Source organism: Urocitellus parryii, chromosome 4 (genome assembly GCF_045843805.1).
Source record: "Urocitellus parryii isolate mUroPar1 chromosome 4, mUroPar1.hap1, whole genome shotgun sequence".
NCBI lineage: Eukaryota > Metazoa > Chordata > Mammalia > Rodentia > Sciuridae > Urocitellus > Urocitellus parryii.
The window spans coordinates 157,590,686-157,605,410 of record NC_135534.1 but is presented as its reverse complement, the minus strand read 5'-3'; the positions used below and the strand labels follow the sequence as shown (position 1 = coordinate 157,605,410).

General features: G+C 36.3%; 1 protein-coding gene across 1 annotated transcript in view; it reads left to right on the top strand.

The window, feature by feature from the left end:
* Ttc39b (tetratricopeptide repeat domain 39B) overlaps nt 1-14,725 on the top strand; it is a 121,663-nt gene that overhangs the window by 61,404 nt on the left and 45,534 nt on the right. Inside the window, exon 3 of the mRNA XM_026398588.2 lies at nt 9,845-9,940. Coding sequence (XP_026254373.2) covers nt 9,845-9,940 — 96 coding nt within the window. The remainder of the gene's footprint in view (nt 1-9,844; nt 9,941-14,725) is intronic.

The window sequence follows — 14,725 nt, the reverse complement described above, 5'->3', positions numbered from 1 at the left end:
ATAAATAAAGCTACTGTGTGCACATACAACTAAAAAATAAATGTTTTTAAAAAAGTGATTTTATAAAACAAAAAAGCATTTCTTCCTCATAACATCCTTGTGAGTTGGGCATGGCAGGGATTGTCTTATGTCCTGTACTTTGCAGTTGGAGACATAGGCTCATAGGGGTAAAGGGATGATCCAAAGTCACACTGCTTACAAGTGATGGCACACCTAGGGTAGCAACCCAGAGATCTGCCTTGTGTCCCAGCCCACATTCTCCAGAGTTATGTTGCAGTTTCATGGTGAGAAAGGATAAATCTTACGTCAGGTAAGAAGTCTTTTACTAGAAGAGTCACATAATAGGAAAGGGATTCTTTTTTTTTTTTTCCCCATTTTAAAAAAGATCAGGAAAGAGAACCAAGAAAATGAAATCGGAGCTGTGCATATCTCTTGCCAATCTAACATTCCATTTTTGTTTGTTTTAAATAATGTGAGGGAGTATGATTTGCTTTGCTTAAGGAAAGAATTTGAAAAGATACTGGCTCTGGTTTTAATTTCCTTCTCTATTGGTAATTTGCTGTGACTATGGGCAAGGAAAATCGCATCAGTTTCTTTTTCAAAAGAAATAGCAATCCCTACTTTCCATTTTCTTATGAAAATGGCTTATGTTTTATATGAATGTGAATCTTTATTCTTTACAGCTATTCTAACTTTGCTCTAAAACTGTCATCCCCATTGAGGACAGAAAAATAATTAACTTGCTAAGTTGTCAATTAAATATTACATCTGTTCATATTTTAGTATCTTTGAATGACTCATGTTTTTTGGAGAGAGGGAAGTGATAAGTGCCCAGTGAAGTAAAAGGCCTATATCTCTCTTATCAAGGGATTTCCTTCCCTCTCCTTCCAAGATGACACTGAGAAGAGGAGGCAGCACTGTGGGGCTGGTGCTTCAGGATGGGAAGTGCTGTCTGCTCTGGGGCCTTGTCTTGTGGTCTTTGCGTTGGCCTTTCTCCTCCCTGCCCCTGACTGCTGGCTGTCGGTGTGCCCATGAACTGAGTGCTTCTTTTTCTCCATTGGTGTCAACCAGGTGACAAAAATCTACTGGTCACTATCATTTGTTCCTATCTGTGTCCTTTGCCACTGAGGTATCTTCTTAAAAAATCTTATTTTGTGGACTGGGGATGTGGCTCAAGCGGTAGCGTGCTCGCCTGGCATGTGCGGGGCGCTGGGTACGATCCTCAGCACCACATAAAAATAAAATAAAGATGTTGCATCCACCAAAAACTGAAAAATAAATATTAAAAAATTCTCTCTCAAAAAAAAAATCTTATTTTGTGATTGTTTTAGTCAGCTTTTTTTGCTGCTGTTACCAAAAGAACTAATAAGAACAATTGGAGGAGGAAAAGTTTATTTTGGGGCTCACCGTTTTGGAGGTCTCTGTTTATGATGGCCTATTCCATTCTTTGGGACCCAAGGTGAGGCAAAACATCCTGGTGGAAGAGTGTCAGAGAGGAAAGTATCTGAGAACAAGGCACCAGGGAGAGAGAGAGAGAGAGAGATTGATTGATTGATTGATTGATTGATTCCACTCACTAGGGACAAAATGTAAATCCCAAAGGCATGTCTCCAATGACCCACTTCCCCCAGCCACACATAGCCTGTCTACAGTTGCCACCCAGTTAATCCCTATCAGAGGATTAATGTATTGATTGAGTTAAGGCTCTCATAACTGATCATTTCACCTCTATGCTTTCTTGCATTGTCTCATTCAGGAGCCTTTGGGAAATACCTAATATCTAAACCCTAACAGTGATAATTCCCAATATACAGAAAAAGTACAAGAATAATACAGAGAATATCTGAATACCCTTAATCCAGTTTTGATACTTGATTACATTTGTTTTATCATTCTGTCTGTATAAACATTATACATTTTTTTTCTTAATCATTTGAGAGTAGGAGAAGCTCCAGAGGAGGTGGACTAGAAGGATGAACTAGAACCTTCCAAGTGAACAAGGGCGATTTTATATTTTTTCCTTTGTTTTTTTCCCAACTCTTTTTTCTTGCATTTAAGTGTGTCTAAGACCTCAGGTAGTCCAGATGTGGCTGTCTTGAACAAAGGAGAGTGGTGTTATTCTTCAGTTGCTCCTTTGTTCATTTATTCAGTTCATCCTCAGGATGTTATTGAAGATTTCCACTTGCAAGGCATGGTGCTATATGCTGTGTTACATTGTTGCCTTCAAGAAGTTTGTATTCTGATAGAGACAATTACTTTTTAAAAAAAGTGCTAATTAAAAGAAAATTAAGACAGACTTTTCTTTACTCTAGACACTACATTTCTCTTTCTCTCTCTCTCTCTCTCTCTCTCTCTCTCTCTCTCTCTCTCTCTCTCTTTTTTTTTGGTACCGGGGATTGAACTCAGGGGCACTTGTCCACTGCGCCACATCCCCAGCCCTGATTGTATTTTATTTACAGACAGGCTCTCACTGAGTTTCTTAGTGCCTCGATTTTTTCGGAGGCCGCCTTTGAACTTGCAATCCTCTTGCCTCAGCCTCCCCAACCACTGGGATTACTGGTGTGCCCACCGTGCCCAACTTTTAGACACTGCATTTCTAATAATACTGCAGTTAAGTTGGATCAGAGTTAACATTCTGTTGTGTTCATCAGTTTACTTTTAAGTAATTCACAACTTTCACATCTCTTAGAGGGGCTAAGTCACATCTCTTTTATCCTGCTTTTATTCAGTTGGATCTTTCAAATTCAGGAATTTATAATCTATTCTCACTCAGATATCATCTTTCTGAGCAGAGACAGGATGATTTTATGTGTCTTAACACCTGGTACAGTGCCTGTAATACGGGGCTCTGAAATGTTTATGAATGAAAATTAAATTTTAATCTGTTAAATGTAACCAATCCATTTAGAGCATTATCTTTTTAGATTAGGGTTCATTTACTGTTGTATTTCCCGGCTTCATTGGTTTCTGCAGAGTGGTTTATTTTATTTTCTCTATTTTAATCCCAGTTACTACTAAAAATGTAAAACAGGATAGAATTAAGGGAAGAACCTTTTGAGTAAAGCTATTCAAACAGTTATGAGTCTGCTTACGTTAGTCCTCTTTTATCTGCAGTTTCCTGCAGTCTACTGTGGTCTGAAAATATAACTAGAGTCCAAAGAGGAATTTATGTGTATGTATGTGCATAGGTTTACATATATTTATGTGAACTTTATTAAAGTATAATTTTATATAATTCTATTTTGTTATTATTATTAATTTCTTACTGTGTTTAATTTATAAATTAAACTTTCTCATAGGTATATATTTATAGGAAACCCACATATAGGGCTCAGTACTCCCTGCAGTTTCGGACATTGTCTTGGAGTATCCTACATGGGTGAGGGGGGAACTGTGTCTATATGAACCTGTTACTCCCTTTCATTCATATAGGGCTTATGGACACTTGGCAGATACCCTGCTGATATTCACACAGGTTCCATGTATTACATTTTCCTGATCTCCAGAGATGGTGATTGAGGCTGATTTTAAAGAACTTGTGATGGTGCCTGCTGATTGTCACCACTTAGCTTCCCGTGTGGGCAGTTCCTTCAATAAAGAATAAATCATAGTTAATTTTCATCAAAGGTAGATACATTCAAGACCTGGTTGAGATGGTAAATATATATAAAGTAATAATTTTGAGAATAATTCAGGAATATGAAAATAGAATTATTATAGTTTAAAACTTAAAATAGCACTGAAGTGTGTTAGCAATGTAGGAAATAGAATAGGAGAAATTAGAAAACTACACCATTTAAATACCAACTTGTTAAAGTTGTGGAAATTTGGAAAATTTCTAAAATAACTTTGGAAACACATTGGATAGTGATGTATTCTGACTTCTTCATGTGGAAAGGACTAAAAATAATAAATTATGTTCTTCTTGTATATTTTTAGAAGAACCATTTTGAGTTATGTGTGACATAGAAGATGATCAGAAGGTAGTTTCTTAAATTAATATTTCTTGAATTTTCACTTAAATTGTTCAAGATATATAGTCTTTTTTAAAAAAATTGATTAAAACAATACATGATCGGGCTGGGGATGTGGCTCAAGCGGTAGCGCGCTTGCCTGGCATGCGTGCAGCCCGGGTTCGATCCTCAGCACCACGTACAAACAGAGATGTTGTGTCTGCTGAAAAAAACTAAAATAAATAAATAAATTCTCTCTCTCTCTCTCTCCCCTCTCCTCTCTCAAAAAAAAAAAATTCTTAAAAAAAAACAATACGTGATCATTTTTTAAAATTTGAGAAACATAAGTACAGCAAATCTCAACCTACTCAAGCCCTAAAGGTTATATTAAGTTTTATAGTTTTGATGGAGAAAAGCTTTGTAGTAAGTCAACCATAGGTTACTTATGTCAAGATTATCTAGTTTATCAATTTGCCATTTCTCGTTCAAGAAAACATTAATAAATTTCTCATTTAATAGAACAATTATATCTTTATGTTGCCCTTTGACAGTTCTTGGCTTTTTAAATTTTTCCTTCTAAAGGGTCACCATCACAGCAGAGAGAAAAAGTTGGAATATATTCTTTTGATTCTGATAACATTGGTGATAGGCCAGGTAAAATGGTATTAAGGTTGACAGTAAAATAGCATGGCAGGGTATCTGTTGAATTCTGCACTGTTCTTACTTTCTCATCATCAGCAGCAATACCTCTCCCTTCTGACCACTGGCCATGAGAATGGCTGTTTGAGAGGATCATCCATTGGGCAGAGTTTGGGGCTGGTGAGCAGTTTTCTTTAATAAGAAAAACAAGCTGTTCATATGGTTAGTAATATTAAGCAATAGATTTCCAGGGGAGGTTTCAGTGGATACCATTCAGACTGTGAGATATATAAATGGTGACCCAGGGCAGGTCACTACATGGATTCCTTTTTTCCCCTAGGAAGAAATTCTAACTTTGATGAAAAAGTTTGCTGAACATTAAGTATATTTTTCTTAACTTTTGAAAACTTGTTTAATTCTTCTTCTTTTTTTTTTTTTTAAATGGGCTAGCTTTTATCTTCTTGTATAGGAATATGACATGATGTGTTGGATTTTGGGGGAGAAACTTAACTTTTAATTGGTTTTGTTAATTATGGTTTGATTGAGAGAAAAGGTATAAGCAAAGATAGCTGTGACCTTTTCATTTGAAAATAGTTCTTCTACCTAGTGATTAAAAATTAGAGCAGTTTTTAGGTCAATAATAAAAAGACAAATAATCTAATTAAAAATGGTAAAAGTATCTGAATAGATGTCTCTCCAAAGAAGATACGCAAATGGCTAATAAGTGCCTGAAAAGATTCTTAGCATTATTAGTCATTAGGCAAATGCAAGTTAAAACCACAATGAGATATCACTGTAGCCACTGAAATGGATAATAACAAGCATTTGCCAAGATACAAAGAAATGGGAAATTTCATACAGCATTGGGGGGAATATAAAATCACATAGCCACTTTGGAAAACAGTCTTGACAATTCTTCAGTTTCAGAGTTACCATATGACATAGTGATTCTGTGTTCATACAGGAACTTGTACATGAATTCATGATATCCAAAAAATGGAACTAATCCACATATTATGAAATGATAAACAAAAAGTGGTATATATAAACAATGGGATACTATTTGGCAATAAAAAGGAATGATGTATTGTTACATGCTATAACATGAAATGAACTTGAAAACACACCAAGTGAAATAAATTAATTATGAAAGACCACATATTGTATGAGTCCTTTGATATGAAATGTCCAGAAAAGGCAAATTTAGAGATGAGAAAGTAGTTTAGTGTTTGTTTAGGACTAGAGGTAATAGGAAAAATGGAGTGATTGCTAATAGATGGACACATTTGGGCGACAGATGGTAAAGTTATATTGTGATAGTTACAAACTTATGTGACTGTATTAAGAAAAGTATATTGATTGTAGTCTTTAAATGTGAATTTTATCTCAAGCCATTTAAACTTTTTCAAAACAATTAGAGTAGTCAAGGGCTGTGACAGTAGCTCAGTGGCAGAGCACTTGCCTAGCATGTGTGAGGCACTGGGTTTGATCCTCAGCACCACATAAAAATAAACAAATAAAATAAAGGCATTCTGTTAATCTACAACTAAATAATAATAATAATAATAATAATAATAATAATAATAATAATAATTAGAGTAGTTAAAATAAGAGCATATTTTCCAGCTGAATGTGGCAGCATATGTCTATAACCCCAGTGGCTTGGGAGGCTGAGGTAGGAGGATTGTAAGTTCAGAGCCAGCCTCAGCAACTTACTTAGGCCCTAAGCAACTTAATGAGACCCTGTCTCAAAATAAAAAGGACTGGGAATGTGGTTAGGCATCTTGGGGTCAATCTATGGTACCAAAAAAGAAAAAAAATAGGGCATATTTTCCAGTGTAATAATATTTCTAATTGAAACATGTTACTTTGTTTAGCCTCTATCAACCAAATAATACTGTTTTTCTCTACAAAAAATACATCCCCCCACAACATGTGAGTATAATATTCAGATTATACTCAGGAGTGGAACAAACAATTATTTTTTTTTCAGTTAAATTTTTAATGACTATGCTTATTTTGATGGTATAGATTCTAAAATTAGAGCAATATAAGAATCCAACATGGCTATTTTGTAAGGATACATTATCATCAGTGCAGTGTGCATATACTAAAACCTTTAACAAGAAAATAAGGCTTGAATAATGTTAGTCAGCTTTATGTTACTTCAACAAAGTAATTGAGTCAAAATGAAAGTGTATTTAGTTCATAGTTGTGTAGGTTCAAAGTCCAAGATCAGATAGGTGAGGGCCCATTGGTTTGACCTGTGGTGAGGATAGCAGCTGGGCAGCACATTGTGGTGGGAGCTTCTGAAGGGTTGAGCAGTCACATCCTGACAGGAGCAGAGACAGAGTACCAGCAGGCGATGCTTTCTCCTTTGATAACAGTGGTCTTGTGAGAGCTCACAGGGTTGCAGTTGAACTATTTTACATCCCCCTTGACCTAAGGACCTCCCATTAGATCCCACCTCTCAAAAGTTCCGCAACATCCCACAGTGCTACCTCGGGACTGAGCCTGTAATCATAGGTACCCTATGATTCAAACCATGTTCAAATCACAGCAGTATGTGTTGATAGCAATATGAAGAAGCAATCTTGTACGACAACAATTCCCTGCAGAATTCCCCAATAACATAACTTACAGTCACTGATTGTAAAATTCATAAGAATGAAAATAAGAAAAAAATAATAAAAAGCAACAACAAATAAGTAAACAACTAAAAAAAAAGTGAAGGTTTCATAATAATGGTCTCATTCCTCCAAAAAGCTTATTTAATAAAGTAGAGGGCTTGCTCCCATTGGCTTACAGTTATCCGAGAGCCATGATAATGAAAACTGTGACAGGTACGGAATAAGAGAATACCCAGAAACTGTCTTGCTTACACATGGGAACTTGCTCTGTGTCAGCAAGTACAGAATAACACGGCATGTCAAAGAATAATAATTACAAAATCAACACATGGAAAGATTTGAGGAAATCATCAAGATTGTGAAACTGGTCCTAAGAATATTTGGGCATCTGAAGAGAAAGCATTGGAATAAGGTTTGTTAGATCCCAAATTGGTTTGTCTCTGTCACAGCAATAAAACTATAACCCCCTCAGACAGAGATTATTTGCATATCTACCGGACCAAAATTATCTGTAAGTTAACATCTCATTTTACAGAGTATAATTCTTAATGTAAATAGCAAGTCAGAGGTAAATCCCTTAGAGAACAAAATATTCCTTGGGTGAGCCTGTCAGGCAGTGCTCTTTGAGAGGACTTGCAGTCTGACTTTTGTCTTCTTTCTAATCTAACAGGAAGCTGAAGGATTAGTTATTAATAGTCTATCTGGAGGAGGGTTAAATTTAGTTCACAGTGTACACAAAAATGGATTCCAGATATACTGCATGGTCTTCATTTTCTCTGTTTGTCTAAAACATTTCTTATAAAAAATAAAATGGGAAAATAGGTTCTTGATGAAATACCATACTGTAGTTTAAATGAATGAGTTAGATCTGTATCTAAACATACTGTGAGTGTGCTAAATGTGAGTGGCCCATCCAGGTGCACCTGACTGACCTGCAGAGGGTATAGCTTTAGAAGCAGGTGCTGCGCCACATTGAGTTGCAGTACATTAGTGCATCTGTGGAGATAAATGCCTGTACTTTGCTTGTTTGTTGAGAGTCCTGTTTGAGGAACATAAGAATGAAAACTAAGTCCACACAGTGACTGAGACAGATAGAGTAATTCTGGCATATTCAGCACCGATAGCCATATGTCTGTGAGTCTCCTGGGGGCTTCTCCTGTGAGTCGTGTTTGTGCTGCAGAGTTCCAGCCTTTGCTTGAATTAGCTTCTTGTCACTGTGAGATGATACTTGTGAAAGACAAAGGGGGAGGGTTTATTTTGGTTTACAATTTCAGAGGTTTCAGTTCATGGTCAGCTGATGTCATTGTTTCTAGGCCTGTGGTGAGGGAGTACATCATGGTGGAAGGCTGTGGCAGAGCATAGCTCCCCTCTTGGAGGCCAGGAAGGAGAGAGAGAAAGAGAGAAGGGCCAAGGACAAGATAATAGTCCCCAAGGGCATACCCTAAGGACCCATTCTCTTCAACAAGGTCCTGCCTCCCATAGTTCTCTCTACCTTCCAAATAATCCATTCAGCTATGAATCCATTGATGGATTAATCCATTGATGAAGTCAAGAGTTCTCATGATCCAGTCACTTCCCTAAAGCCTGCCTCTGAACATTGCTGCATCATAGACCAAGTCTTCAACAAAGGAGCTTTGGGGGAAACAGTCCAGATCAAAATCATAACACTTCTCTACAGTCTTACTTATTTACATGCTCTCTGTTTTCTACTAGTAAAAAGTTTTTGTGTTGGAGAATAAGCCTTCAAACTACATTTATCTTCATCTGTGGATTTTTCTTCCCTCCCTGACCCCACATACAACTACCCTTTTAAGAAGATCCTTGACTTTCCTTGACTGATGTATAAAATTTAGGGAATTTGATATGTCTAGGATAAGATTTATATCGAATATAAAATATTATAGGGAATTGGAAAATGTGAAAGGTGGGTTATAATCATACTCCACTTTTACTGAGGGCATTTTATATCTTAAAATTAAAAAAAAAGATTCCATAAAGTTAGCACAGTCAGTAGTCCTTTTTTCTGCCCCTTTTGTTGATAACTGTAGTTCTTCTTATTGGAATGTGTGCTATTAGGTGAGTGGAAGCTGAAAAAGATTGGTATCAGTTATAATACAGGACAGGGCTTATTCTGAAACTTTCTGTAAGTTTCCTTCTCTGAGTGGACCTGACCCCTAGTTGTATCTACAGGGTACCTCTGGATCAATAAAGTTTAAGATTTTGATTGGTCTTCACCTGTGTGTTCCTTCAGCTTGCTATTATATATATAGAATGGGAAATTAGACAGTTTATTAAAAATATAATGAGTAGATTTACTTGGGAAAAGATTTAGGAGGGTATGTACAAGATACAGTGCGGTCTTTGAGTAGAAAGCTATGAGATTTCAATTTATCTTTTGTGCATTAGAATAAATTAAAAAATAAGATCAGTCTGTTGGGGCCATATTTCAGGAATATTCAATGCATGGCGTAGATTTGTGTTACTAGATTTTCAGAAAGTGATGAGAATGGAAGTGATATGTACAAAATAATTGAAAGGCTTACATTGTGAACTTGAATTCTTATAGACTTTTCTCATAGGACAAAAAAATAAAAAACTCACTCTGCCTTTTTAAATTCACAGGTCTCCTCAACCAGATATGGCAACAAATAGCTTTCACTTTGCATCATATGATACCAAACGGGCATCCAGACAGCTTGGAACATCAAGTTCAAGCAGGTTAGAAGAGTGTGTGGGCATTCTTGGGGGATCAGGGAAGAAACAGTCTAACCTTTAGATAATATAATTCTGATATTCCCGAAGTGCCTTGTGTTCAACAAACCAGTGAGGTTGGGAGGGTCTTAGGTAATTACTGTGCCATTTTACAAATTAGAGAAGAGGATATGTAACTGTTGAATGACTCAGTGTTTTAGAAAAGCCAAAAAACTAAATCCAACTTCTGGGGGCACAACTTCCTTTTGAGTTTTTTTTTTAATCTTTCAAAATTTTAATGATTATTTTTTATTATAAAATAATATAACCACATTGCCAAAATTGGGAAAGGTGGAGGAAATGAAAACATCAACTATAATTGCAGCCACTATAATAGACTATTAGACTTTGCTGTATTTCATTCCAGTCTTTCGTAGCCATATGCTTCTTGATATAATTATAACGTTACCAGAAGTTGAGAGTTAATTGGAGTGTTGTGGTTTAGTCTCAGTCCTTGGGTATAATTGTCTAAGATTAAGCAGTTATCCTGGTACAAATGCAAAAGTATACAATGATGCAGAGACAGATAGTGTGTAGGGCAGGTTTATTACAAGGTAAAGAATAGACAAAGTGTCTGTGGTGGACAGGCAAATTGGCTAGGGACTGACATGCACAGAAATTATTACATTTTGACCTCTTGTTGGGATAGGAGAATGGGAATTTTCATTGGTGTGGATCTTGGCCACACATTTTTGGGCCAGTGCTTTATACAATTATTGCCCAATTGGGGGAAGTCATATACTGAGCTCTTTAAATTGAGGGCACCTACCCTCAATTTTATACTTGGGAGATTTGTGTTGGGTCTCTTTCTGGAACCTGGTAGAAGACTGGTGCCTTGGGTCAATCACTGTAAAGAGTGAGTCTCTTTACAGCTGCTACTCGCTTTTTTTGTGCCCCACCCCCCTTTCTGGCTCATCTACACTAACATTTAATTATTATAAATGTTTTACTGAATATTTTTTTACAATAATTTTTCTCTTTAACATTTTCTTGTAACTTTGATTTAAAAGTGTGTCTATTGTAGAAAATTTAGGAGCTATAGAAAGCACAAAGAAGAGAATGGAATATAAAATATACAATTGAAACTTTTTTCTTTTCATATATAGAAATTTTAAATTTTTAAATTGATATCTTATTAAATATACTGTTAAATTGTCTACCTTTTAAACTTAAATATCATGATATTTTACCCTTCCATTAGATATTTTTATATAAGATAATATTTAATTGCTCATTACTGTTTCCTTTCAACCTATTGAAAATGTAGGTTGTTTCTTTATGAGTTATTAAGGAAACTGTAAAGCAGTTTTAGTACCATTAAAAAAAGATTTCCATCCTTTCTTCCTTGCAGGTTTATTAAACTTTTAAAATTATATAGTAGGTCTTTAGCATTTGAAATTTCAGGTGTCTTCCAGGGTGTTTATTATACTCCTGGATTTGGCAATTTGTCTTTTTTTCTTTTCCCTCCATTACTGGGGATTGAACCCAATGCCTTATGCACACCAGGCAAGTGCTCTACCATTAAGCTACATCCCCAGCCCTTTTTATTTTATTCTATTTTGAGATAAATTCTCACTAGATATTGATCCTCCTGCCTCAGCCTCCCAAGAGGTGGACACCACTGTGCCTGGGCAACAATTTCTCTTAATATGTGGAAGGCGTTGAAAAGTGGGAAAAAAGTTTGAGAATAATAAATGTCTTTAAGGCATTCATTTCCAACATTACTTTAAAGAAAAATTTTTTTTTAGTTGTAGATGGTGCTAAGGATTGAACACAATGCCTCACACATGCAAGGCGAGCGTGCTACCACTGAGCCACAACCCCAGCCCCCCCACATTACTTTTTTGTGTGTGTGGTGCGGTGGATCAAACCCAGGAACTTGTGCGTGCAAGGCAAGCACTCTACCAACTGAGCTATATCCCCAGCCTCCCACGTTACTTTTTTATTCTATGTGTCCCCAGGGAAATCTGTTTGTTTTTTCCCCAGAAATAAAATTTTCACTCTCATAGTTTTTTTCCAATCTTTTTGATAGTTTCCTAGGTAAGTACTATATCACCATTGATAACACTGAGTTAGAAAGCTGTAGTAAAAAAAAAATAAAAATTACTTAAGGCAGTAATGGATAAGAGTTAGACTTTGCACAGAAAGCACTGTGCTGGATCTGTAGACTGGGAATCTTTTATAGCATTGAAGTCATGAACTGCAAATGCTATCAAGAGAAAGCAAAACAAAAAAGAAGGGACTGGATGGAGGTGTTAGGAACTATAAGACACTGACAGTAAAGGATTGCTGAGGGAATGAAGAGTTCAAGCAGGAGCTACAGAGATAGTTGCTGTAGGACAGGCAAGGAATTTGTGGGAGGGGTGAGTTCTGGAATCTTGTCAGCAGAGAATTCTGCATGGGTTTAGGCTGAAAAGTGTCCTTTGCATTTTTTGTAGTCAGTTTATCAGATACCTTTATCTTGGAGGGAATTTAGAAAGTTGGGATAGTGCCAGCCTGTAGCAGCTGAAGATGTCAACTTTTTTTTTTTAAGTTGTTAATGGACCTTTATTTTTTTATTTATTTATATGTGGTGCTGAGAATCAAACCCAGTTCCTCATACATGCTAGGCAAGTGCTCTACCACTGGGCTACAACCCTATCCTAGATGTCAATTGTTTTTTGAAGCTCTTGCTTATGAAAGGGATTTCTGTTGCTAAAACAAATACTTGGGATAATAAACTTATAAAGAGAAAAGGTCAGGCAGCAAAAGAGAGTGAGGAGGGAGCTGAAATTCTCACAATCCCCTTAAAAGGCACCCTCAATTACCTACAGATTCTCACTAGGCTCTACCTCTTCCCAGCAGCACCTCCCTGGGAACGAGTCCTTTAACACATGGGCCTTAGGCGGGGGGACATTTAAGATCCAAACTACACAGAGAAGTTGTGTGGTAGGAGAGAACCAAGATTGAAGGAAAGTTATCTTTCTTGCTGGATTTGTTTTAAATAAGTAAATCTGTGCATGTCTCTGAGTTGGGAAGTGGTCAGAGAAGGAGTTAAAAGATAGATGTAAAGGAAGAAGTGAAGGTGAAATATAAGAAATAGTTTTGAGGTGTTTCCATTGTAGGATCAATGTTTGCAAAAAAAACCAAAAAAACCACAAATAATGAAAATTCCCACGCTGGCTTTTAATCAATAGGCCTTCTAATGCACCAATAAAAGCAAGCACTTATAAACACATTGTGGAGCAGCTAAAAAGACACTTTCAAAGTAGTGTGAGGCTTCAGACTGCAATTATGTACATATGGTACTTATATTTTTAGGCTGCACAGAAAATAACATTGCCTTACCTCATGGTACTTTTCACTCCACAGATACCTGTTTGCTTCTCAACACAAGGTTGTGAGGCAGGCAGTGGGGCAGTTTCAGTTTGTCATTTATTAAAATGTAAAGGTACATACCCAAGGTGCCCTTGATGTAAAGGTATATATCCTTGGTTCTATAGCCAGCAGTGGACGAATTGCAACTTGTCACTCAATTTTCTCATTTCTGGGCAACACACCTTTCAGAAACCCATTTGCCTTCTCATAACAAAAGACAGGTTGACAAGAAGAAAATTTACAGATTTACTTAAAAAAAATTTTTTTTTTTAATATGACATGAGAGTCTTTATAAGGAAAGGAAGACCCATAGGAATGGGAATCCTGAGAGGGTTTTTTTTTTTTTTAGTGGTGCTGGGGATTGAACTCAGGGCCTTGTGCACATGAGGCAAGCACTCTACCAGTTGAGCTATATCCCCAACCCTGAGTATTCTTAATAGTTATGTGCTGAAAGATTTAGCAAGGCCTGTTTGTTCAGATTTCTTCTGTGTCCTTGTGTCTTCATAGATAAGGGTTGTCCTTTCCTCTGGGCATAGGAAGGGCATCTCATATTTTGTGTAGCATTTCCTCGAACCCAATTATTATTCTCTAGCGCAGCTGAAAGCTTCTGCAGTAGCTTCTGTAAAATTTATGTTTTATGATGCTCATATATCCTTAGTTGAAAAACTAATTAGGATTGAGCCTTGATTATGTAGGAATGGATTCAAAATAAGTTCACATTAGAATTACTTTTGAAAAGTTCTAAAATGTTAATATTTATTTAGTGGGTATGCAGTCATTTTAAATAATTGCCTTTGCAAATGAAAATGTAAGGAATAATTTATAAGATATGAAGAAAACAGGTCATTAGGTAAAGTATAGAAAAATTTTGTCAGGTCACAAACATGTGTGTATGTATGTGGTATTTACCAAATAGGGTTGGGTAGTGTGACACTCCTGGAGAATTGTAGTAATGCCTCAGTACATATAAATGCTTGTGCTTTTATTTTCATAAGCTTACCTGATTTTCACACTCCTCATAAAGTATAAAGAACAGTCTTGGCTCCATCTTAGTGGTAAGGAAACTTAGGTGAGGTGAGGTTGTTCAAGGTTACAGAGCTGGGAAATGGTAGTGATAAGACTTTTTGTTTTCCTTTGAGATATTACTTTTATGTTTTGAAATTTTACAAATCAGTTTTTCATTATAAAAGTAATATGAACAGAGTTCAAATAATTTGGAAAGAGGAGGAGGAAAATTCACTAATTCTCTTCCCACACAACATGTCAGTATAAGTTGTGAATTTTCAGAGGGTAGAGACAAAATATCTAGATAAATAATTAGAAATGTCATTAGGAGTCCATAATCTGCTTATCTACAGCTATAGTTTCAGCTGAACAGTATGTTATGGTGAATCT